This window comes from Tachysurus fulvidraco, chromosome 2 (assembly GCF_022655615.1).
Source record: "Tachysurus fulvidraco isolate hzauxx_2018 chromosome 2, HZAU_PFXX_2.0, whole genome shotgun sequence".
Taxonomy (NCBI): Eukaryota; Metazoa; Chordata; class Actinopteri; order Siluriformes; family Bagridae; genus Tachysurus; species Tachysurus fulvidraco.
The window spans coordinates 28,469,197-28,494,675 of NC_062519.1; the positions used below are offsets into that span (position 1 = coordinate 28,469,197).

The following is a 25,479-nucleotide window of genomic DNA, read 5'->3' on the forward strand; positions in this document are numbered from 1 at the left end:
TCAGTATAATGTAGTGTGGAAATGACACATGAAGAAACTCAAGGCCACACACTTTTACAATTTGTTTTATTGCAGTCTTCATTTATATTTTTCTTTTACAGCTGAATCACCTGTGTGTGCGGCTGAATCACCTGTGTGTATTGTTTCATCTTGATGCTGTTACCTTTTTTAGTTTTACATATTTATAAAACATTCCTAGATTTAAATTTGTTTTTCACCTCCAGACGCATGAATAAAAATGACAAAAGGAATCCTTTTGTTCTAAACCCCTGTGACCACTGATAACAAATGTTTTTAATGCTTTAAACGTTTTTGTGCTTAAATTATCTTTGGTTTTATTTATTTACCTCAGATACCTGGATGTGGATATACAGAATAGCTCTGCCTGCTATTATTTTCTTTTCTGTATGTTTTTTTAATCTTATTTTAAAGTTTGGAGTGACCTTTGGTACATGATATTTTATTCATAGTTTCAGTGACTTTAGTCCAAGGTTGTGGTGCCTTTCTCCAGGGCAGTTAGGAGCAGTTGCTGGTATTCTGGGAGGCACTGGGAGCGGTGGAGGGGGCAGAACCAGCACAGACCCAGACAGATCTTGGTTGGCTGGATGGATTTTAGTTATCCTGTGGCTGTTCTCCGGTTCAATCTCAAGCTGCATTATACCAAAAACACACAATTACTCCATTTCTATCTGTATAAAGCTAGCATTAAATCTTATTACACCAAATGTCTACTTGGTGAATTAATGTTACACAGGAGTTCGTAACAGTCTGTTTCTACACTCCTTTTCCATCACTGGAACCTCTTAAGGACAGAAGACTTTTTTTTTTAATAAGCTTTGCTTTTTTGTATTATTAACTTGAAGAGAGATAATTGCTTGATACCAGAGAGACACCTACCATTTGCTGATAGAGTGAACAGCTGACTTTGTTGGAAAGTTTTATCTTAGCCTCTTCAATAGAAGTGTGTGTTCCTCTGATCCAGCTGTCCTCTTTGGACATTTTCTCCTCAGAGTCATCATCAAAAGTAATGTGTGATCCAGTACAGAAGCCCTTCATCTTAAAAATATTATAATAAAGATGAAGTGAAAATGTATTATATATATAGGCATTCACAGTATATATATATATCACAGTATATATATATATCTCAATTTTGAACAAGTAACTTACATGTGTCCCATTCATTGGCTGGCACTGATTCCAATCTACATCAGTTAGTGTTTTGGAACAGTCTGTTTCCTGTATGATGAACTCCACAAAGTAGGATGGACCAACAACCCACTATAAAAAGTCATTGTTATAGAGATTAAAGTGACTCAAAATTCAAGGAGTGAAATAGAAAGGTGAATAAAATGTACCTGCATTTTAGCCCCTGTTATATTCAGAAGAATAAAGTAATTAGACATTGTTGTCTCTTTGTTAAATTTCTCGAGGGAAAGTTTTGCTGTCTCAGATACGATTGGATCGTTCAGGCTCTCTGTTGTTGGACAATCTGGACATGTGTCAACGATGGCAGCAGCAGGAACTGAAAATGAGTGCAATTTTTTTGTTTAATGGAAATATAATTTGGGGTAAAATATAGATACAGTCACTGAGACCTTACCTTGCTGGATGGTGCAACTATAATTCCGTAAAGTAATGTTGGTTTGAATGAAGACAGATATATCACACTTTCCGAAGACCTTAAACATATGTATTGTAAGTTGACATGCATAATTTTCCCACAGTTATACATTCATTCATTCATTAATTTTCTACCGCTTATCCGAACTCGGGTCACGGGGAGATCTCAGGCGTCATCTGGCATCAAGGCAGGATACACCCTGGACGGAGTGCCAACCCATTGCAGGGCACACACACACACTCTCAATCACTCACGCAATCACACACTACGGACAATTTTCCAGAGATGCCAATCAACCTACCATGCACGTCTTTGGACTGGGGGAGGAAACCAGAGTACCCAGAGGAAACCCCAGAGGCACGGGGAGAACATGCAAACTCCACACACACAAGGCAGGGGCAGGAATTGAACCCCCAACCCTGGAGGTGTGAGGCGAACGTGCTAACGAGTAAGCCACCGTGCCCCCCACACTGTATAAATATATATATATATATATATAAAATGTTAATTTTTTATTTTTAAAATTTAAAAGTGAGTGTTCAGACAGAAAATTCTAAAAATTAGATTAAATTAAAATTAGAAAATTCTAAATCAAATCAATACTTGGTGTGATTACCCTTTGCCTTTAGACAGGCATCTTGCTTACTTTGTACACTTGCAACGATTCAGAGACTTTGTAGAATCAGAGTCAGGTGTATGATTAACCAAGTATACTAAGCAGGTGTTAATGATCATCAATTTCATGTAAAGACTGAAACATGGTCATTAACTAAAATAGAAACATGTGTAGGATGCTTAAAACTAGCTGAGAAACAGCCAAACGTTGCTTCTAAGCTGAGGTTAGGAAGAACAGTTCTACAGTATATCAAAGGTCATACACCATAGCAAGACTGAGTACAGCAACAAGACAAGGTCATTTTCATCAGGAAGCTATTTTGAAGAAGTACAATAAAACAGGCAACACTAAGGAGCAGTGCTTGGGCAAGGAAACTTTATGCAGATAAAAGTTACATCATGCTTACTTCCAATCAACATCAAAAGATGACCAGCAGGACCATCAGCAAAAAACTAGTGGAAACTAGTGGGACCCAGGTATACCCTCTACATTCTGGAGAACTCCTGTCTTCATGGAAGAATTGTGACCAAAAAGCCATACCTTTGAAGTGGAAACAAGGCTAAAAGAGTCAACTATGCACAAAAACATAGGAACTGTGGTGCTCAAATGGCATCATGTGCTCTGGACTGATAAGTCAAAATTTGACATATTTTGGCTGTACAATAATGCAGTTTGTTTGCCAACAGGTTGGAGAGCAGTACAATAAGGAGCGGCTGTATGCAACAGTAAAGCATCGTGGATGTTCCTTACAAGACTGGGGCTGCATTTCTGCAAATGGAGTTGGAGATTAATGATGTCCTAAATGCTATGAAATACAGGCAGGTACTTATCTATCATGGGAGCTGTCTGATTGGCCCCAAATTTATTCTGCATCAGGGCAATGACCTCAAACATATAGCCAATAATATTAAGAACTATCATCAGCATATAGAAGAACATGTAGTCCTGGAAGTGAGGGTTTGGCCCTCACAGGGCCCTGATCTCAAAATCACTGATGTCTGGGATTATATGAAGAGACAGGAGGATTTGAGGCAGCCTACATCTACAAAGGTTTTCTTATTAGTTCACCAAGTTCTCCACCTGCAGAGTTTCTTCATAAACTATGTGCAAGTGTACTTAAAAGAATTCATGCTGTTTTGCAGGAAAAGGGTGCTCACACCAAATAGTGATTTGGTCTGTATCTCTTTTCTCTTTTCTGTTCATTTCCTTATAATTTTGTTAATTTTAACTGGTTTTGAACATATCCTTACTTTACAGCATTTTTTTACACAGCTGACAAAAAACGTATAGATAGATAGATAGATAGATAGATAGATAGATAGATAGATAGATAGATAGATAGATAGATAGATAGATAGATAGATAGATAGATAGATAAGGACTTACTGGAACATTTGTGATATCCTTGATTTCACAAGACTTCCATTTTTTTTTGCTTATCACATGACACTTTGTCTCCAGCACATCTATTGTCAGTTGTAAAAGCTTCCCTCCTTCCTCCTACACAATAATTATATGGAATATTACTGTTTAGCAAAATGTGAACTTTATATTCCACCGTGTTGTTGAATCCTGTATTCTGCTTGCTCAGAAAGTTTTTTCTGTAATAGCCCAACTCTGCTAGAAGAGTTGGTGGTAGTTTCAATGATAAAAGCACATTCCTGGTGAATGTGCTGCATAACTTATGACTATGACTAAATTGATTAGAATATAGTTATTTCACAATAAAACTGTGTAATCATTGATATGGTGAAGCTTTTTGTATGGAGGTTTCCAGTGTCAATGCTTTGTAACTTTTTCCTTCATAAGAAAGTGTTCAGGAGAAATAACTTTCTGTTTTCTCAGTATCGAGACAAGCCAATTTATTTGACTTTAATTAACTGTAACAAATGAAAACAGCAATTGTGTAAATAAATAATGTTTTACATATGACTTGACTAAAATAATAAATAATTAATTAAATTAATCAGCATTAACTTACCTTTGCATCTTGCAGAACATCATACACTCTGTTCAGAGAAAAGATGTAACCTTCCTTTCTGGCTGCATTAATTTGGTCCAGTGCAACCTCAGCTGCATTCACTACACTCGGATCATGGCATCCTGTTGGTACTGGAGATGTAGTGACACTGTGAAAGTATAAACTTATCAGTGACAGGGAGATTAACTGTATTTTTCTCATTTTTCCCAGTATAACTGCTTCAGCAGAAACTGAGCTGAGAGAAGTCGGCGGTTTGTGTGTTCAACTCCCCTGTCACACAACAATCCCTGAACTTTCATCTGCACCCATCAGCAAACAGCCACATTATCTGCTGTTGACCCCTTTTCACATGCAGTATAGATCCTGCTTGAAACATGTCCTCCTTTTTCTTCACTCACTATCCGTTTCATATTTAGTCGAAAATGTAGCTACTGTTTCTTTTAGTCTTAGACCATTCATGTTTTGTTTTGCAGAGCACTCCAGCCCTCGGTGTCACCACATGTTTGGAATGAGGTGATTTTTCACCATAATAATAAAATGACAGATTAAGAATAAGAACATACCTGCAAAAACATTGTACACACTAATGGTTAAATGCACAGGCTCTGGCAAAATATCTGTACTGCAAGATCTAATATTCTTTTCTTTCTCAAGATTACCTAATCTAACATGCAATCTCACAACATTAGTTCTTATGAATACAAGCATATTATAATGTAACCAGACATAATTTCAATGCTTAACCCACTTATAAAAATCAATATGTTTTCAAGGGTATTATGTTAACTTTAACAAATGTAACAAATGTATGTAAATTAATTTTTATTTGAATTAATTGAACATTCAAATACTTAATCTACAATAAAATATGAAATTATGGGAAATTACGTAATTAAATGTGTTTGGCACCACTGAATAATAGAGTCAAATATTTTTGTATTTTAAGTTTGACATTGTTTAAGGCCTTTATCATCTTCTATACACATATACATACATACATACATACATGTAGTGCTCAAAAGTTTGCATACCTTGGGATAATTTGCAAGACGTGTACCATTTGTAAAAGAAAATGAGTAAGAAGGCAAAACAAATGTATTTTATTTCTTATACTGTAGGACTTAAATCAATATGTAAGGCATAACAGAATGGCACAATTAACAAACAATACAATACAAAAAAGAGAGTAAGGAAATAATCCCTGCACAAAAGTTTGCATACCTTTAGTTCTTAATATCGTGTATTGCCCCATTTAGCATCAATAATGGCACAATGATCTTGCATAAACTGCACGTTTGAGATCTCAGAAAAAAGTGACTCTCTGATATTGAGGTCAGGAGATTGTGATGGCCACCCCAGAGCCTTCAGCTATTTCTGCTGTAGCAATTGGAGGGTCAAGCTTGCCTTTGGATCATTGTCATGTTGGAACCTCCAAGAGCAACCTACAGTATGCACAGCTCACAGCACCAAAACATAAAGATATCCACAACCATGCTTTAAGTGGGGATGGTGTGCATTTCACATTAGGCCTTGTTGACTTCTCTCCAAACATAGCATTTATGGTTGTGACTATAAAATGACTCTGCTCCAGAAACTGTAAGACTTGTCTAAGTGCTGTCTGGCATACTGAAGGTGGGCCTTTTTGTGGCTTGGACACTCATAGTTGTTTGTGGGTTGCTTTCTTTGCATCCCAAACAATTCTTCTGGCAGTAGTGTGAGAAATCTTTTTTGCTCTACCCGATCGTGGCTTATTATCAACAGAACCTCTTATTTTCCACCTCTTCATCAGAGTTCGAACAGCACTGATTGGCATTTCCAAGTGTTGAGATATCTTTTTAGATCCTTTTCCTGCTTTATAAAGTTAAACTACATTTTCCTCTCTACTACTAAAGGTAAAACTTTAGTACATCACTTTAATAGCCATTTAAACCTCTGTGTGTCAACCTGTGTGTTTATAATGTGGCCAAACATTCAAGGATATGTACATTTTTGATCAGGGTTGTTTCTGTGATTTGAGTTATTATTAGGTTTTAAAAAGGAGGTAAACAACTATGTGATAATTAATGACTTCACGTGACCACTATCCTTAAATAAGAAAACATATTTTGCATCATCGATCATAATTTTCAAATAAATGGCAAATTTTAACAATTTATTTCAAGGTATGCAAACTGTATGACATATAAACAATTACATTAAGCCATATAAAATAAACATATCGAATCAGTTAATGGTTTCAATGATGCTTTATTGTACTGAGCACATGACTTTGCATATGAGCTACACAGTATAAACAAAAAAAGTCTTTTTATTCATGCAGCTGGCTTGACCTTAAAGACTGGATCCTCAGCAAAGGCATTCTTGATAAGGTTGTTGCTGGTCTTGAACTCTGCTGGGCAGTTGGGGGAAACAGTTTTGGGGAATTTGCCAATAGCTGGTTCTGTCTGTCCTGGTATCTGTGGGTCTGGGCGTAAGGGAAAACCAGTGGGTGTGTCGGGATTTTTATGCTGATCAGGAAAGAAAGGAAGGGTCACAGGTTTATCCAGCGAAGGGAGGACTTGGACAGTTCCTTCTGGCTTCCTAATGGTGGTGTCATGCACGTGCTGGTGGTGGTGGTGATGATGCTCATGCTCGTGGAGGTGTCCGTGTTTGTGGTCATGGTCCAGGGCTAGCTCGTGATCATGCTCATGTGTCTGACCTTCGGTGTGTCCATAATTGTGATGGGCAGGGTGAATACCCTGGTCTTGTGTATGGTTGTGGGCTTGGCTGTGGTGTGAGTGAACGTGGTCATGATCATGACTGTGCTCGTGAGAGTGTGCATGACCATGGGATTTACCGTGGCCCTCATCATGCTCATGGGTGTGGTGGTGCCCATGATCTTTACTGTGATCGTGGTTGTGCTTACCTTCATGCTTGTGATCATGTTTGTGGTCGGCAGTGTGATCATGGTCGTGCGTAGTTGTATGGGAATGGGGGAGTGTGTGATCGTGAGTGTGGTCATGGGAATGGGATGCATCACCAGGGTTCTCATGTTGATGGTCTGTCTCTCCAGCTTGCAAATGGTACTTCTTTTCCTCCTCTGCAGCCTTAAAAACAAGGTAAAGGCAACAGTTACAACAAAATCAGTGCACTTCTCTTTTTCTTATTAATATTGGCAGTTAAAATGGTTTTGATGTTTACCTGAGGTTCATAGATTTCACAATTGGCGTCAAGGAATTCAACTCCGTTCGAAAGCGTGTGTGTGGCTTTGCAGAATCCTTTGTGCTGAGGACAAAAACAGCATGAAAAAACCTTGACTTTACTGATACAATATATTTTGTATAAGTCTAACACATTTACAATAGATTGCGTTTTGATCACAATTTACTGAGTATTATTGAACGTTTTTTTTAACAAGAGTCTTTTTTCACACTTACTGCAAACTCGCAGGTCATGAAGTCACATTTTGAAATCTCAGATATATCAGTTTTATTGGAACAAACTGTCTCCTGAATGGTGAACTCCACACTGTACATAGTGATTAAGCCAAGCTAAAAAAAAAAAAAAAAGGCAAATACATACAAAAAACATTAAAGGAAATGAAATGTTTTGTTCTTGTTAATATGATCTTTCAGGTTTTTGGACAAGTTTCTTACCTGTGAGATAGCTCTTGTTATATTAAGAGGAGCAAAGTAATTTGGGAGTGCACTCTCTCTATTAAATTTCTCTAAACCCATCTTTATCGTCTTCTCCACTTCTTTATCATCCAGTGAGATAAGAATTGGGCAGTCAGGGCACACTGCAACGGTTTTTGAGGCAGAAACTGCAAAATAATACAGGTATTTTTTTTTTATTTCATTATAATAAAATATATTTTATACATAAAATAAAATAAATGGTCTAATAGAAAGACTTGAACATTACCTGGTCTGAGGGTACAGCTGTATTTGTAGAGACGAGAGACTCTTTGAGGCTTGTTTACATAGATCACAGCCTTACACTGACCATACACCTAGGTAGAACAACATAAACATATACATTCTGATCTTCTGTAATTAAATAACACTTAAATAGTGAACCTGAATGTGTGAGAGTTGTCATACCGGGTTTTCACCAATGCTCCTGCTCTCACATTCCTTATAACTCTTCTTACTGAGGACATGGCATTTGGTCTCAAGGACATCAATTGTAAGATAAAACACCACCCCGGTTTCACCCTGTAAATGAAAAAGATTTGACAACAAATCCTGACAGCATAAGTTTATCCTAGATATCCTAGATAATTAAATAACTGTATTATCATAATATACAGAAACTTACATGGCCTGTCTGATGGACATTGCTGACACGTTCCAGGCTGAAGACATAACCTGTGGTGCGATCCTGGTTGATTTTGTCTATGGCTTCTCCAGCAACAAAGGCAGTGTTTGCATCCTTGCAAGAACTCGGTGGCAGGACCCCTGCAGGGGCACCATGGACGCTCACAAACACCAGCAACAACAGCACACACTGTTTCATGGTGGAACGGCTGTCTCCTATACAGTGCTGATCAACGAGGAAAGTGCATTAGTCTTTTATAGTCCCCTACAACCACCCCAGCAGCAGTAGTCTTGGTCACTGTGACCTCCCAGTTGGTCAACAAAGCTCCTTGTCTTTGTTGCTGAAAGGCCCCTGTGATTACATCCAGCTCTAATCAATCAAGCAGCTGCAATCCACTCATTGTCCCAGCGGTTTTAACTCGCTGAGCAAAGAGTATGTTTAAACTATTGATTGGTAAAGGGATACTGGTGACTGTTGCAACTTTCCATTGCTGACTCATAACATTTTTCTTTCATTCATTTTTATTTTATTTTATTTTATTTTATTTTATTTTATTTTCTCTTTATATGAGGATCGTAGAACAATGCAGTTTGGACACACCTAAGATACAACAGCATAACATAATGACATTTTATTAGATTTGCATCTGACAATGGCTAAGTTTTAACCATAATAGAATGCAAATTTTTTTGTGTTTACAGTAGTTGTATTTTTTTAATAGATTTTTATCTAGGATATTTTTATATGCAAAGCGTCAATAAAACAGTAAAAAAAAATAAAATAAAATAAAAAACAGAAAACTGATTTAGTAATCAGGCTAAAACCAAGAACTAAATATTGTCTAAATATTGTCTTTTTTTTGAAGACCAAATGTTTTTATTACATATTTTAGATTTCCCCCAGGGTACTGCTACCAAAAAGTTTTTTGATTCATTCATTTTGAATTCTTAAACCAATGATTATATTAACACTTGTTAGCTAAGGTTTCTCTTCTTCTATTCCTGTTAATCATTTTCATTAAAAGGTTTAATTTAAAATTCCTTGGCTTCACCTCGGTGTTCCATGTATTGTACATTCTGAGGTGCTTTTCTATTCACCTGGGAGGTAAACTGTGCTTGTCTGAGTTTTTCTATTTTTCCTGTCACCTTGAACCCTGTCTGGCCATTTTCCAATAACTTCTCTTATCAGCAAGACCTTTCCACATGTGGGAAGTTTATTTATTTATTTATTTATTTATTTATTGCCTGTTTTTGCTTTTCATTTTTGCAAAATAATTGTTGTTTTTGAAAACCTTAAGAGATCAGCAGTTTCTGAAATACATGAGGCTGGTTTGAATCTGTCACTAACATTCATGCAATCAAACTAACTGAGATCACTTTTTTTTTTCCTGATTCTAATGATTTATCTGAATATTAACTGAAGCTTTTGGCCTATATACTGCATGATATCATGCAGGTTCTGCTTCCACAGGATTGGCTAATTGGATAACTGCATGATTGTGCATATATAATAATGTTAATAATAAATTGAACAGTAAGTGTATATATTTAATTCAATTGCAATTCATTGCACTTCATGCATTATGCGTTATCCATGCTGTCAACACACAAAAAAATCGTTTATATACCACTTGCTTTAAACAGGCTGTGAGTTTGATCTGTTCTTGTGTTCTGTTTATTAATAATAAATGACAGAGACAGAATATGATTGTGTGGTAAAACCGGAAATTTATTGCATATGCCATTTCAGTTGTTTAAGAAAACCATTTGTAGCAACCACTGTATGTACTGTATATAGCAGAAGGTTCAGTTATTTGAATGTGTTTTGTTTAACATTTCTAATTCTTATTGTATGAAAGAAAAATGTTCAGCTTTAATGATGATCCCTCCTGAAGGATGGAGGGAATGGACAGATAGGATGGATAGATGGTGGTATGTTTACAGCACCATGGCAAGGCCGGAAAGAGAAATCTGGCTGTTCCTCAGATCCTGGAGGGTTAGGTTGAGTACTGGACACATCTGGCTTAGGGTGTTTTTTCTTATGGTCATCGTCGTGATCTCCATGGTGTCTATGAGGAGGTGGACCTCCATGGTGAGGTGGACCCCCATGATCAGGGCGACCTCCATGATGAGGGCGACCCCCATGATGAGGTGGACCTCGATGATGAGGTTTGCCTCTAGATGAACGAGTAAAACAGAATCGGTGGCTTAATGGACCAGCGCTGGTGGCATGCTCTGGATGCTCAGGCAGACCAGGACGTTTGGAGTGTCCTGGATGGGTATCACGTTCTCCACTCTCATGGTGCCCTTTATGGTGTGGGTCTCTTTTATGGTGGTCACAGTGCTTTCCATGGTGGAATGGAGGATGTGGGTGATGTGTTGTATTCTGTTACAAAGCAATACAAAATGATAACATAGATCATAGATAGTAAATAAATAATAATTGTATTAAAAAATAAGTTTAAATAATATATATGACATACTTGGATATCATAAATCTCACAGTCTACAGTCAAGTCACCATTTCCAAGTTGTGTGGATATGCAGAATCCATGATGCTTTAATAGGGAGAAAAAAACATGCCAAATTTTAATAACAATGATACAGTTCAATTTAATGCCATGTATAATGTGAAAATGGCTTTAAGAAAATGAGGATTCTTACTGCGTCATCTGGGCATTTTTGCTTGCAAGCAAGTTTTTCTTCATTTTTCACATTGTCTGAACATTCAGTCTCTACTATTGCAAACTCAGCAAAGTTGGACATTCCAAACATCATGTTATGCTGAAAACACACACAAAAATACAATAAGCACTGTAGAAACTGAATAGTAGCTTAAGTACATCTCAATTTCTAAGAAAACTATACAAAAATGTAATTAAAAACATGTTGTGTCATGCTTGGCTTTCATCAAGATTGCTACCTGGGTTCTCAGTCTGCCAACTTCTAATAGTTTAAAGTAGGAGGTTTGGTTAGAATCCTTGTTGAACTTCTCAATAGCAGCTTTTACACTCTCCAAGCCATGAGGATCATGCAAGGGCAGAAGTGTCGGGCAATCTGGGCACTTGCTTGCTAGCTCTTTACTTGAAGCTGCAAAAGCAATACAATATGTTTACAGTCAGCTGTGGGGTGTTGAAAAAATAAAAGAAATGTGGTGCAAGTAGCTGATATACTGTACCTGGCTCAGTATCGCAGGATAAGCGGGCAATGCCTGGTTTATCTCCACCATCACAAAAAGAGACGTTGCATATTGCTGTTACTGGCTTCAAGAAAAATAAGTAAATTTAGTGGAAGTTTATTTAAAGCTAATGCACTGAAGTAACAAATAACTTAAGCTTACTGTCTCAGCTTCCTGCCTGATCTCACATTCTTCGAAAGGCTTGGGGTTCACAATATGGCATTTGGTCTCACTTAATGTCAAGGTCAATTTATTTAGACATGAAGGCTGACCTGATGTGCTCTGCAAAGGGTCATAGGTCAAGTATTTGATAGTATATAAACATTTAAGGTGTCGAGATCTTGGCTGTTTAAAAAAAACTCATTTGTTCACTGTTGTTAATTATACTCACCTGTTCCTCTGTGAAAGTGTCCAATTTGAACTTGTATCCATGATGGTGTAGTTTGTTAATGAGGTATTCGGCTTCATCAGCAGCGGCCTGTGCTGTATAATTAACGCAGTCTGAGGGGTTGGTGGCAAACAGCCCCTGGCACAGCACTGCTAGAATTAAGAGTCCTCTCATGGCACAATGTCGAGTTCAGACTCAAGCCACAACCATGACACTGAGCCTGTAAGATCCCTGGCTCTGTGTTTTATAGAAAAAGAGACTAGAGTCAACAGTTTAATGCGTGCTGCCAAATCAATCAAATAGGGTTTAAGAGGGCATTCAGGATGGACCATTGGACCACAGAGTGGTGTGCTTAGTCTTTAGTAATGATGTACATCGTTTCATTGTATTTTAATTCTGAGGCAAAAAAAAAACTGACAAGATTAAGACACTGATCAAGATTCGTGATAAGCCTTAAAAGGGCACCATTAATCTAAAAAGATTAGCTCCTTAGATTAACGTGAAACTTTAGCATCATCAGAACCGATGTTGATTTGGAAAAACCTCTCAAAGTAGTTGATGTGCGGTTCTTGAGATTTGAGCTGCATTCGCTGAAAAAATATACAGTAAATGATTAACTTGTGTGTTGTTGGACATGGGGATAGGAGAAAGGTTAAACAGCCCAAAGGTACATTCATTTACAGATTTCTCTACAGAGTTGAGAGATAAGCCAGTATTACACGAAACAAATGAGTGTTTGCAAAGATTTGACAAGCAACACTCATCTTTAAAGAGTGCAATGAGTTGTGCTGATAGAGAAAACGTAGAAAAGTGTGTCATAAAAACACAACACCAGCTCTCATCTTTATATATGTATGAGAAAATCTCATACATAAAACTGTTTTTTTTTTCATTTTTTGTTTTTTTACTAATAAATCAAGTGAAGAGAACATTGTATAAAATAAAATGAAAGAAAAGATGACAATGAGGCTAATGTTTAAATGTGGCAAGTGAGTTTCAGCCCCAGGTGATGAGACAGACACTGATATGGATGAAGCTGTTGCACAAAGTGAGAACATACATATTTTCTATTAGAATTAGAATTTTTCTTTCTTTTCTTTTTTTGTAAATTTTCAATAATATAATTAAATTGTAATTGTAGAGGTCGGTGAGGCATCTTTCATTTGTACTGGCCAAAAAACAAACAGATGTTGAACGAGGATTCAAAAGCTTATTTGCTCCATGGTGTAAACGACCGTCTGTTTTCTAACCTTCCTATTTGGACTGTGAAGGTGGACATGATAAACTATTGCTGTGTTCATTGTAAATAGTAAATACACAGATTAAATTTAAAATGTTCAATGTTCAAATACTAGAAATAATTAATAATATTAATTAATAAAAGAAGGTTTATTTTATGCCACCCATATCTCAAAACAAAATAAAAACCTTTGCATTTTGGAACTCAAGAGTCCAAATTTTCACTTCACTTTGTTTATATAAGATTTGTCATGAAGGTGACGTTGAAAAAAAAAGTTTGCAGAAAAAAATCTTTTTTTTTCTTTTTTCTTTTTAGGAGCTAACAAAAAACATGACTGTATAACTTTCCTGAATATTGAATGACCATTTCACCATTCTTACCCTTGACCAAAATCCTTAATCCTGTCTGCTCTTGGAGTGCTGAATCTTTAATACCAGAATTTCACATTACTGTGCTTGTATTGTACTTGACTATCATGGCTTTTTCTTTTATGTTGAAAATGTAACACTAAAAGAACATCTTTCTGCATGCTACTTTATATTTTCCACACTGCCTTAACCCTCTGGAACATGGAGTACACCAGAGCATAACAGGTTGCCAATGGAGTCTTCTTCCACTCCTCCATGATGACATCACAGAGCTAGTGGAGGTTAGAGACTTTGCGCTCTTCCACCTTCCGTTTGAGGATAGCCGAGATGCTCAATAGGGTTTAGGTCTGGAAACATGCTTGGCCAGTCCATCACCTTTACCCTTAGCTTCTTTAGCAAGGCAGTGGTCATCTTGGAGGTGTGTTTGAGGTCGTTATCATGTTAGAATACTGCCCTGTGGCCCAGTCTTCAAAGGGAGGGGATCATGCTCTGCTTCAGTATGTCACAGTACATGTTAGCATTCATGGTTCCCTCAATGAAATGTAGCTCCCCAGTGCAGGAAGCACTCATGCAGCCCCAAACCATGACACTCCCATCACCATGCTTGACTGTAGGCAAGACATGCTTGTCTTTGTACTCCTCACCTGGTTGCCGCCACACACGCTTGACACCATCTGAACCAAATAAGTTTATCCTGGTCTCATCAGACCACAGGGCCAAATCCAGTAATCCATGTTCTTAGTCTGCTTGTCTTCAGCTAACAGTTTGTGGGCTTTATTGTGCATCATCTTTAGATGAGGCTTCCTTCTGGGAAGACAGCCATGCAGACCAATTTAATCCAGTGTCTGGCATATGGTCTGAGCACTGACAGGCTGAACACTTAACCCTTCTTTTTCCCAAACACAACCTTTGTATATTACGCTGACCATCTGAACTCAACTTCTTTGGTCGACCATGGCAATCACATGACACCAGGGAAAGAAAATAGCTATTGTGGACAGCAGTTTAGACATCAAGGGCTGTGTGTTGAGTTGAGGGGACAGCAAATTTACACTGTTATACAAGTTTTTCACTCACTAATTTACATTATAGCACACTGTCAATCCTTCAGTGTTGTCACATGAAAAGATATAATAAAATATTTACAAAAATGTGAGGGGTGTACTCACTTCTGTGAGATACTGTACAGTATATTCAATATTAAGTGAGAGGTTAATATGTAATGTTCTGGCATGAATAGATATAGATATATAAGTATATATTATATATACACCTATCAGATAAATATAGATCAATAGATACACATATATTATATATTAGTATCATCACAGCATGAATATGACTTGAGCACAAAGATTATTTATTATACTTGTTCTCAAAGAGACATATTATGAGTGTTGCAACCAGATCTTATAATAATGTGTATACATTTTATGGACTATGCACAATTTCATTGTTTTTTTTTAATAAAGTACTAAGACAAGCTCTGACTGCTAAATCTAGTCATAACTGTCTATAACTTCTCATAGAGTTTTGTTTGAATTGTCATGACCACCACGCTCTGATTATTTTTATGCAGTGGTATAACGAGATGCTCCAGGGCAGGAACGGAAAGGAGACGGTATGCTGGGGAACACAGCCAGGAAAGTAGGACTGATCGTTGCCACAGATCCCTCTCTCTTCTGGCGTGAAGGTGGAATATAGCGGAAGTTTAGCGGAGGCCTTGCGATTCTAACTGAACCAACAATCTCCTCCTCTGAAGAAGACTCACTGGATTCACTGGATGATTGATAAGAATTAGGGTTGTGTGGAAGAGGTTGCTGAACAGGGTCTAGCTGTCCACTTGGATTGGTTTCATGAAACGTGTGGACAGCGGGATCAAGAACTGAAGGACGGGCTGGCACTTCTGGGAGAGGACTCGGCTTTTCCACCTGCTGTGTGCCGGCATCACTGCCAACAGAATTCCAAGAGTGCTACACAGTGAGGGAAGAAAATGCATCATTCTATTAGTTTGCACCAGCACTTCATTGCACATAAGAATATTTTACACTGGATTCATTTACCAGCTGTTAGACTGCAAATCCTAGCACAATTATGTTGCAAGGATTATATTGGTCCATACTGCTGTGTGCGCAAACAAGTTATTAACAAGTTATATAACATACTGATAAACTGCAAAAATTTATTTTCTTCATTTTACATTTTTCATATATCAAACAAGTGGGTACATTGACTTACTATTTAATCCTTTTGCCTCCAACCCCAGGGGCTGAGGATTTGATTCCTCTCTCTGCCATGTGTGTGCAGAGTTTGCATTCAACCTTCGAGATTTGGATCTTTCCACTGTGTACTCCTGTCTCCTCATCGTGCTAAGATTCATATGTTGCAGGCTGACTGTTATCTTTAAATTATATGAGCATGTGTGATTGTGACTTGTGAGTTTATGCAAGTTTACGTTAAATAAGCTACTGTATGCATATGCTTCTAAAAGGGTAGACAGGTCAAACAATTCTTTTCATCACAAAATTATCATTCATGGCTATACTTAGTACATTTGAGTTTCAATAAGACTTAAATTTTCAGATTTGCATAAATGAGTTTTTTAACTTAATCATGTCTTTATTCATGTCTGACATTTCTGATGCTATTTGTACGTAAAGTGTAATGCTACCTATTGTCTCAAATGTTACCCATAGTTATTTATACTAAAGACTCAAACGGAGAAAGATGCTAAAGAGGGAAGACCAAAAATAAAGATAGATGAGGTGTGGGGTGAGTGGGGACAAAAAAAGGTTTAAGGGAGTTTCTGTGTTAGTTTTGGCTCGCTCTTTTCACCCTCTGATGCTGCTGACTCACAGGAGACTCCTTTGGGGTGTTGTTTTGCTGTCATCGACTCCATCTGGATCTTATTCGCTATTGCTTCCAAGCTGGAAAATTTTCTTTTCCAAGAAAATAAACTTTTATAGAGCATGAGCTGGGGAACAAGGCTGACAAACAAAGTAGATATTTATGGTACCTGAGGGTGGAATATTTCACAGGACACCTTAACATCGGTTGGGGTAGATTCAGCGCCAAAAACCGCCCCACCACAGAAACCAATGGGCTGAAACAAAAACACATATCACCTTGGGAAACATGGGCAAATAGCTGTAAGATACACAAAGTGATGTTAGCTTCTGGAAAAAACATTGAATTGGACATATAAATGTGAATCAATTCACATGTTTATAATAATAGCCATATTGTGGACTATACAAAATGGGTTAACAAATGAATATGGTCTGTAGTAAACCACAAAGTAGCAATAATGAATGTTTTTATGTGATTACCCCTTTCCCAGCATCAGCAGGGAGGCACAAAGCTTCATCCACCGGTGGCACAGAGCATTCCTGCACTGTGTACTCAACAAAAATGGCTGCAGCTGGAGAGACCTGATCGATAAAAGAGTTAGTACTGAAGAAGAAGAAGAAGAATTTTTATTTATATAGCGCCTTTCCATAGCTCAAGGTCGCTTTACATTTCACAAATACAGTACATTCGGACACTTACATATACACAACACATAATACATATAATTGCATTATCCGAAATGCTTGTTAAATAGATATGTTTTTAACTGGGACTTAAATGCACCCACAGATGTGATGTTTCATAGTGTAGGAGGCAGCGAATTCCATAATTGAGGAGCATTTATACTAAATGACCTTCCACCAACAGTAGACAGACGGAAAGGAGGGATGGACAACAAACCAAGTTCAGCTGATCTAAAGGACCGGACAGGGCGGTAAGGGGAAAGTAGGTCAGACAGATATTGGGGAGCAAGACCATTTAATGCTTTGAACGTTAGAAGCAATACCTTAAAGTGTATACGTGATGCTACAGGTAGCCAGTGAAAGGTCATGAAGCAGTGGAGTGATGTGAGCAGAGCGCCTAGTGGAGGTGAGAACTCGTGCGCCTGAGTTTTGAACATACTGTAATCTTGCGATAAGTTTTTTTGGAAGACCAAGAAATAAGGCATTGCAATAGTCCAGACGTGAAGTGATTAGTGCATGAATTAAGGTTTCAGTATCAGCTATGGTGAGAGAAGATCGGAGACGAGCAATATTACGAAGATGGAAAAAAGAGTTTTTAACAAGAGAAGAAATGTGAGGGCCAAAAGATAGACTTGAATCGAATAAAACCCCAAGGTTACGGATCGATGACGAAGGCTTAATGTGAGTTCCATGAACATCAAAAGACTGTTTCATCATTTTGACTGTGGCAATAGAACCAATCAATAATATCTCAGTTTTTTTATCATTCAATTTAAGAAAATTCCGGGACATCCAATATTTAATGTCCCTGATACATGCTGTGAGTGAGTCAGGCAGAGATGGAGCATTGGAGCTGGTGGTGAGGTAGATTTGAATATCGTCTGCATAGCAGTGGAACTGAAGTCCATGCTTGCGTATGATGTCACCGAGTGGATATATGTAGATGATAAATAATAGTGGGCCAAGAACCGAACCTTGAGGAACACCCTGTGTGAGTGAAGCAGTAGTAGATCTAAACCCTTGTATTGTGATGTAATCCTTTCTGTCACTAATGTAGGAAATGAGCCAAGAAAGTGCAGAGCCAGTGATGCCAATGTCAGAAAGCCTAGAGATCATTAGATCATGGCAGACTGTGTCAAAAGCAGCGCTTAAATCAAGAAGCAGCAAGATGTTTATCAGCCCAGCATCCATGGACAGAAGAATCTTGTTAACCACCCGGAGAAGAGCCGTTTCAGTGCTGTGTGCTGGACGAAAACCAGACTGAAAAGGTTCAAAAAGGCCATTTTTATCAAAATATGACCGCAATTGCGAAGCAACAACCCTTTCAAGGACTTTGCTTATGAATGGTAAGTTGGATATCGGTCTGTAATTGTCCATGCTTAGGTGGTCTAGGCCTGTTTTTTTAAGAATCGGCGTCATCACAGCCATTTTTAGATCTGCTGGAACAACACCGGACGACAGACTACAGTTAATCATATGTGTTACAAAGGGTGCAACATCAGGGACTGTTCTCCCTGCTCTTGTTTATTTCATTCATTCATTCATTTTCTACCGCTTATCTGAACTTCTCGGGTCATGGGGTGCCTGTGCCTATCTCAGGCGTCATCGGGCATCAAGGCAGGATACACTCTGGACGGAGTGCCAACCCATTGCAGGGCACACACACTCTCATTCACTCACGCAATCACACACTACGGACAATTTTCCAGAGATGCCAATCCAGAGATGCCAATCATGCCAACCTACCATGCATGTCTTTGGACCGGGGGAGGAAACCGGAGTACCCAGAGGAAACCCCCGAGGCACAGGGAGAACATGCACACTCCGCGGACACAAGGCGGAGGTGGGAATCGAACCCCAACCATGGAGGTGCTAACGTGCTAACCCCTCACCGTCCCCACCCTCTTGTTTATTTATTTTATTTTACTTTTTGTCTATTTAAACTACATTTAAAAAAAACTGTTTAATGATTACTACAGAAACAAAGTAAAAGGTCTTACAGACAGACCTGTCTGTAGTATAAAAAAAATAATAAAATATATGAATTACTATCAATAACAAATTAATATAATAGTTATAATTTAAGCACTCCATCCAGGGTGTATCCTGCCTTGATGCCCGATGACGCCTGAGATAGGCACAGGCTCCCCGTGACCCGAGGTAGTTCGGATAAAGCGGTAGAAAATGAGTGAGAGAGTGAGAGTTATAATTTAAATTTAAAAACAAAAAAACTGGAATAATTTATTTGTTTTGTATATTTTGATTTAGCTTTTGATTCTAACATTGTAACCTAATGCTGTGCAAACAAACTAGCTACAGTATGTGGTACATTTTACACCATTGACACTCTGTAGGCACTCAGAACAATGTCATATAAAAGATGAATGTAAGTTTAGATGAGATTACATAATTTATTCTTTGTGAAACTCAAAATGATTTCCGTTACTTGTTAGGCATTTATATATTCAATTTTATTTACATAAAGGTTTTAACGGTAAATCAACAGTAGACATTGTCACAAAGCAGCAAGAAATCTGGATGTAGATTTAGATCCCAAAAGAGTGAGCCAGAGACAACAGAGGTGAGGAAAAACTCCCTGACACAAAATGATGAAGAATCCTTGAGACGAACCAGACTCAGTAATGACACCAGATGGTGTGTATATAAATCACATAAATCAGTACTCTTCTACAACTGTATACTATAAAGTGAAATCGTGCTTAGTGTGTTGAAAGGATGAGTAGATTGTGAATAAAAAGTCTTTTAGCAATGGACAGTTTTTATACTTAAATCAGCAGTCCTTAGGTGCAAATTTACAGAATCCAGGTGAGATTATCCGCTTAGCAATAATAACTGTTCAGTACAAACTGAGGAAGTGCAAAACTCCACGGCATCCATATTGGACCGTCCACTTTCATTTAAGAAATGGTGCAAACATGATTGCTTCTGGATGTGAATTTCATCTTGACTTTTCTATGTCTATATCACATATTGTTGTATTGATTAATGTTTTTTGCACGCAGTAATAAATAGCTATGATCAAACATGACCAACCTTACACTTCATCTACAATGTTCATTGATATAGTTTGCATACTAGACATATTAAGACTGCATTTCAGTCTGTGTAGAGATAATGCAGTACCTGGTGAGAGGCTCGGGTTATAGCTGCCACTGTGAGCTGTGCAGGTAGAGTGCTCTGACCGTTGTAGCTGCGAAGAGTGATCTTAGCACTAGACATGGCTCTGTCACTATCCACGGCCAACAGTAGGGGGCAGTCTGGACATGTCTTCTGTAACTTTTCAGGGGGGTCTGAAAAACAAAGATGAATAGTAGAGTAATTAGCTCTATTTTAATACCATAATTGTTATCATTACTAAATTATTTGGACTCTTGATTTGAAGACCTGGTACAAGAGTGCAGTCGTAGCTGTAGAGATAGGACAGGCCTTCTGGCGTGTGTAGTATGGTAGTGTTGCAGTTTCCAGAGATTTGCTACGAAACAATTCAAAATAAAATAATAATTTAAGGTCACACAGAAACAAAAAATACGAAAAATGTTTTTTTCCTGTCTGTCCCATTTTTCCAGGCCCCAGTGTTACAAAGTGTATAGTTTGTGATGAGCTTTTATAGGCTCATCATCAGTTCCTGGCTTTATTACATTGCTGTTGCCATTAGTTTTAAACATTTGGTCTGATTAATTGGTCTGATTTGGACTAGTTTGTTGCCACCAGTAAAAAAGCAACACTTTTTCCATTTAAACAAAAATTAACTGCTCTCAGAAGTGAAGAGAAATAAGTTGCCTTTGTGCCAGCTTCTGTAAAAATACTTTTGCTACTGGAAGTTAGGATGGCATGCATGAACGCAAATAAGCACAAGTTAATATCTTGCAAATTATTTCATGTTTTTTTAAGTATTAGCCACATTTTTAACTGTCTGTCGCAAGGGTAAAATAGTGCCCTGATGCTGAAAATAAACACGTATTGTGATAGATCCTTTCTAGATGCACTGCATATATGCACAATTTCTGCAGCCCATCTGTGCACAATTAGTCCCATTCCCTGTCTTTCAAAGTATACAGACCATCATAGGACCACCACAGAGCAGATATTATATGACACTATCATGGTATAGGAAAAGTATATCAGATGCAGTGGGATTTGTAAACACTTACTTGCCACATAGAGACACCTACTGTGTTCGTCTTCAGTGTAGGTATACAGTTAGAGATTATAGATATTTTCATGTACAATCAGACACTGGGGATGTTTAAACAGCTTAAAATAGCTGGGCTGAGAACAAAGTGCTAACCAAAAAGATCCAGCTAACAGCTGCACAGTTTTAAAAAATACTGTGCACTAATGAAAGTGCTAGATGAAACTGTGACAGTGCCTTGTCTTCTTCCACCATTTGTAATGAGAAAACTGGAATTAAAATAGAATGAACCAAGATTATACATACCAGCCCATAATAATGAGGTGGGAGATCAATATAATTTTTTTTTTAATTTTTAAAAAAGCACAAGAATTCACCACTACCATGCCAAACATGTCAGTGCTGTGCAAAAGTCAGAGAGCACCGTTTTGTTTTCAAATGGCTATTCAATACAATATTGATGATCATGTGGTGGGAAACAGTAACAGATGGAAAAAAAATTAAGCATAATAATTAAAAATAGTATATTAATCTATTTTCATTAAACAGCTATGCAGTATTTAATTATGTTCTAGGTTTAAACAGTAAAAAATAATTGGGCAAAGCTTTAAAAACCTTTTGAATTTTTCATATAATAATCATGCAGTAGTTTGTGTTGAAATATTGAATATTGAAATAGAGGGAAAGGTTTTGGGACCTACCCCAGCTCACAGTTGCACAGAAGTGGTGAGAGGTGAGCAATGCATTATCACAAATAATAAACACTCCATTGGTAAAATAAATATCATTGATCAACCATGACCTGGCCAAATTTTGCTTGGATTTGGGATCTGTTTTGAAAAGCAGGCTTACTGTTTCCATAAAGGGCCTTATATCACAGCGCTTCCATGATTTTCGACTGAGGACATGACACTTAGTCTCCAGCACATCCAAGTCTAGATAGTAAACCTTTCCAGCTGGACCCTGAAACAAATCAGCAAGTTAAGACATAGTCCTTTATATGTCATCAAACATTTTCTAAATGTCCATATACATTGGTTTAAAAAAAAAATAAAGATTGTATTTCAGATACTCTAAAGTACTCATATTCAATATAATGGCCTTGTTTAAAACCGAATCATATCTCATACTAAACTGCAGTTGAAATCTGTTTTGATGCTTCCTAAGCATGTTTGTAAAGTTTCTACACAAAAGTTATGAAATTTCTGCCCAGAACTAAACAAAACAAATGTATATTTTTGGACAATGTTTGTCTTTATCTTTATTTATCAATCACTTTCAGTGTACAATGACATTGTGATAAATACTGACAGTAGTTTCATGAAATTGTCAGTTGTTTCCTTTTGGTGATCGGTAATCGTCCCTCTTCTAATACACATCCATCAAACTGTTTACATGCTGTTTTGCACACTGTTTTTGCGCTTTGCTCATGCTGTCTCACATTTCAGTTGATTGCTGTTTTGCACAATACTTTACTATACCTCGTGTAACTGCTGTTATAATACTAATGTGTTCATTTCAGTATTTCTGCACACGTAATATTGTTTAAACATACAGTATTTACACTGGTCTGTGCTGTTTTTGTGTATTGTCTTGTTTGTCCTGCACTGTCTTTTGTCCTGCACGGTCTTTTGTCCTGCACGGTCTTGTCTGTCTTGTTTGTCTTGTCCTGCACTGTTTGCACCATGTTGCACAGAAACACTATGTATCTAGGACTACTTACTAAGTCCTTATAGCTCTGTCTATGTTTTATGATCCTGGAGAAACGTTGCCTCATTGTACTGCAACAGCTATATATGGTTGAAATGACAATAAAAGCTACTTGACTTGACTCGACTCGACGAGGCATCACAGAAGTGTATAATTTTCTACATCTTATCCATTTTCTTTAGTTTCTAGTGTTTCAGATTTTTGGATACAAAAACCGTGATACCATTAATCCATGATATTAACTAGATTATTCTACATAAATGGCGTAACAAGTCTAAATCTGCTAATAAACAAAACCACATACTAGTGTACTAAGTAGCATGTGTCATAACCGGTATGTGATGCATGCATATTGATTGTAGTATATAACACCACATTTACTTGATGTCAAGAATACCAACCTGTGGATGAACCTGCACGTTGAAAAGTCTGTTAAGGGCAAATTTGTATCCTTCTTGTCTGTCCTCGTTGATGTAATTTACAGCAAGTCGGGCGAGTTTCATCACGCTTTTATCATCACATGGAACAGGCGACAGATGTGTAGCAATGACAGCACAAAAACGCACCAGGGCAAAAAAACAAATCATTCGTCCCATATTCTTTTCTCTCTCTCTTTTTTTGGATATATAAATTAGGTCTTATTCCACGGTGTATTTTCTGACCGCTTGGACGATGTATGCATGACCTGGACTTTGGCAGGCTGTAGAAGAGCAGTATTGTTGACATGATGCCAAGTTCTTGCTAGTAAGATAACAAGCAGTCAAAAAATTCTCCCACATCTACGTTAAACTTAAATTCTGTTGAAACAAAACGGTAAACAATTTAATTCTAATAGAAAAATAGTGTCGAATACACAGAATTTGAATTCCCCTAAATAGACTAATAGTTTATTAACATCTGGTCTATTGCACAGGAAGGATAACTTGTGTGTAGTTTGCTAATTTACCACAGGAGGACGCTAGATCTCTCCTGCTCCCTGATCCCCAAATGGGGTTCTATTTAACAGAAAATGCCTATGCATATGTAGTGAACTTCATATCTTTAAGAAATTCAGTAAAATTCATTCAAGAAGAGAAGAAGTCTTATGTGTTTAGAGAACCTTTGCCGAACCTTTGCCGAACCTTTGGCGTTGTTGTTGTTGTTGTTGTTGTTGTTGTTGTTGTTGTTGTTGTTGTGGAAACAAGTTTATTTTAAAACTGTTATTGTAGATTAAACAGTGCTAGATGGAACTAAAGGTAATATTCACTCTCAAGGAAAAAAAAATACTAAGTCTGATGTTGTAGCTAAACCTGGTTTTACCCTCAAGCGTATGTCTTTTGTATCTCTATGTGTCTTTATGCTGCAAACTTTGATACCTTTGTAAGGGATTTATGCTACATAATTTGACCATAATTACCCTTTATAGTAAAGATTTAAAGGTATGCCACACACACACACACACACACACACACACACACACACACACACACACACACACACACACACACACACACACACACACACACACACACACACACACTCCACAAACACCACCAAAAACCTTTTGATGCAAACGAATAAAGACTTAATTTAGTACCTTCTGGGAAATAATGCTAAAATAATAATCAGTGCACAATTTGCAATTTGAGGATTTATGACAGGTATTTTTCTCTGCCACATAAAGCCTGTTGACTGTTTTACCTTGCCCTTTATGTGGCTTTGTAGCTTTTAGAAAAGCATGTCATTTGTTCAGCTGGCTTTGAACAAAATAGTGCATGTCTGTGATCAGTTGAATATCTTCTATGCTTGTTCCCAGGAGATGTGTAGCACAAGGTCATTATCATTGTACTCTCGACCTAGTAACTAAATTACTCCACATTTATATGCTTTAGACATGATTGCACATTTTTTTGTGCTAAATCAGGTTCAATGCCATACCCATGCCTTTTGAGAAATGCAGGGAAGTGTGTGCTCCCTCGTGACTTTTACGTTACTCAATCCTTTATGCTTCACCTACAAAATTACTGGCAAATGTGAAGGAATTATCATTTTTATATCTCTTGTGCAATGCAGTAATTCAACCATGGATTAGCCAGATGTTTTAGATTTTGGACTCCAGATGGTCATTCCTGTGTCCAGTGATGAAACAAAAAAATCGGAATAGGTTAGATTTTTTGAAGCTTGTGGTAGTATGTAGTAAATATAAGAATGACTCTCAGAAAGGCAATGATGCAAATTGAATCATGATTGTTGAGCTCAAATGAATGACTGTAAAACAAAAAAAGAAACTAAACTGTATACTTTGCATAGAAAACTGTATAACTGCTTCTTAGTAAGGTTATACCCCCTGGGGTATGAATTCTGTAGATTTATTTTTAATTTAATTTAGCCCACATAATTATAATCTTACT

At 37.4% G+C, this 25,479-nt stretch overlaps 4 protein-coding genes across 8 annotated transcripts; all 4 read right to left on the reverse strand.

Annotated features, from left to right (window-relative positions):
• Positions 1-49: 49 nt before the first annotated feature.
• On the reverse strand, positions 50-4,432 carry si:ch211-284e20.8 (uncharacterized protein LOC563738 homolog). Its single transcript, XM_027170041.2, has 7 exons — positions 4,222-4,432; positions 3,627-3,740; positions 1,604-1,682; positions 1,359-1,525; positions 1,171-1,281; positions 898-1,056; positions 50-650 (listed from the first exon to the last, which is right to left on the reverse strand). Exons 1-7 carry the CDS (start codon positions 4,420-4,422, stop codon positions 465-467), a joined length of 1,017 nt encoding a protein of 338 aa, XP_027025842.2. The 5' UTR covers positions 4,423-4,432; the 3' UTR covers positions 50-464.
• A 2,020-nt stretch (positions 4,433-6,452) lies between these two features.
• Positions 6,453-8,845, reverse strand: fetub (fetuin B). The gene is made up of 7 exons (XM_047810623.1): positions 8,521-8,845; positions 8,304-8,417; positions 8,125-8,212; positions 7,857-8,023; positions 7,638-7,751; positions 7,402-7,485; positions 6,453-7,307 (listed from the first exon to the last, which is right to left on the reverse strand). Exons 1-7 carry the CDS (start codon positions 8,716-8,718, stop codon positions 6,534-6,536), a joined length of 1,539 nt encoding a protein of 512 aa, XP_047666579.1. The 5' UTR covers positions 8,719-8,845; the 3' UTR covers positions 6,453-6,533.
• A 1,379-nt stretch (positions 8,846-10,224) lies between these two features.
• Positions 10,225-12,308, reverse strand: ahsg1 (alpha-2-HS-glycoprotein 1). The gene is made up of 7 exons (XM_027169628.2): positions 12,089-12,308; positions 11,860-11,979; positions 11,698-11,782; positions 11,443-11,609; positions 11,184-11,303; positions 11,003-11,077; positions 10,225-10,905 (listed from the first exon to the last, which is right to left on the reverse strand). The coding sequence occupies exons 1-7, from the start codon at positions 12,257-12,259 to the stop codon at positions 10,393-10,395; spliced, it is 1,251 nt and encodes a 416-aa protein (XP_027025429.2). The 5' UTR covers positions 12,260-12,308; the 3' UTR covers positions 10,225-10,392.
• A 2,724-nt stretch (positions 12,309-15,032) lies between these two features.
• Positions 15,033-23,809, reverse strand: si:ch211-262h13.5 (uncharacterized protein LOC571127 homolog). 5 transcript variants are annotated; one of them, XM_047802683.1, is made up of 9 exons: positions 23,491-23,809; positions 22,232-22,342; positions 20,632-20,719; positions 20,371-20,537; positions 17,023-17,124; positions 16,710-16,796; positions 15,932-16,062; positions 15,757-15,814; positions 15,524-15,666 (listed from the first exon to the last, which is right to left on the reverse strand). In XM_047802683.1, exons 1-8 carry the CDS (start codon positions 23,683-23,685, stop codon positions 15,763-15,765), a joined length of 933 nt encoding a protein of 310 aa, XP_047658639.1. In that variant the 5' UTR covers positions 23,686-23,809; the 3' UTR covers positions 15,524-15,666; positions 15,757-15,762. The 5 variants fall into 5 exon arrangements, with proteins under 5 accessions (XP_027025398.1, XP_047658639.1, XP_047658635.1 ...); XM_047802679.1 differs by having other exon boundaries at positions 15,932-16,094; XM_047802676.1 differs by having other exon boundaries at positions 15,757-15,817; positions 15,932-16,094.
• Between the last annotated feature and the right edge of the window lie 1,670 nt (positions 23,810-25,479).

Coding starts and splice junctions, on each gene's coding strand:
- fetub (XM_047810623.1), bottom strand. CDS start 8,718: ATGAAACAGTGTGTGCTGTTGTTGCTGGTGTTTGTGAGCGTCCATGGT. Junction 8,213..8,303: donor GGAGCATTGGTGAAAACCCG/GTATGACAACTC, acceptor TGTTCTACCTAG/GTGTATGGTCAGTGTAAGGC. Junction 7,752..7,856: donor TAACAAGAGCTATCTCACAG/GTAAGAAACTTG, acceptor TTTTTTTTTTAG/CTTGGCTTAATCACTATGTA.
- ahsg1 (XM_027169628.2), bottom strand. CDS start 12,259: ATGAGAGGACTCTTAATTCTAGCAGTGCTGTGCCAGGGGCTGTTTGCC. Junction 11,783..11,859: donor TCAGGCAGGAAGCTGAGACA/GTAAGCTTAAGT, acceptor TTTTTCTTGAAG/CCAGTAACAGCAATATGCAA. Junction 11,304..11,442: donor TTGGCAGACTGAGAACCCAG/GTAGCAATCTTG, acceptor GTGTGTTTTCAG/CATAACATGATGTTTGGAAT.
- si:ch211-262h13.5 (XM_027169597.2), bottom strand. CDS start 23,685: ATGGGACGAATGATTTGTTTTTTTGCCCTGGTGCGTTTTTGTGCTGTC. Junction 20,538..20,631: donor CGACTGCACTCTTGTACCAG/GTCTTCAAATCA, acceptor TTTGTTTTTCAG/ACCCCCCTGAAAAGTTACAG. Junction 15,667..16,709: donor GTGAAATATTCCACCCTCAG/GTACCATAAATA, acceptor CTCACTGTGTAG/CACTCTTGGAATTCTGTTGG.
- si:ch211-284e20.8 (XM_027170041.2), bottom strand. CDS start 4,422: ATGAGAAAAATACAGTTAATCTCCCTGTCACTGATAAGTTTATACTTT. Junction 1,526..1,603: donor TAGTTGCACCATCCAGCAAG/GTAAGGTCTCAG, acceptor ACTCATTTTCAG/TTCCTGCTGCTGCCATCGTT. Junction 1,057..1,170: donor AGCCAATGAATGGGACACAT/GTAAGTTACTTG, acceptor AATATTTTTAAG/ATGAAGGGCTTCTGTACTGG.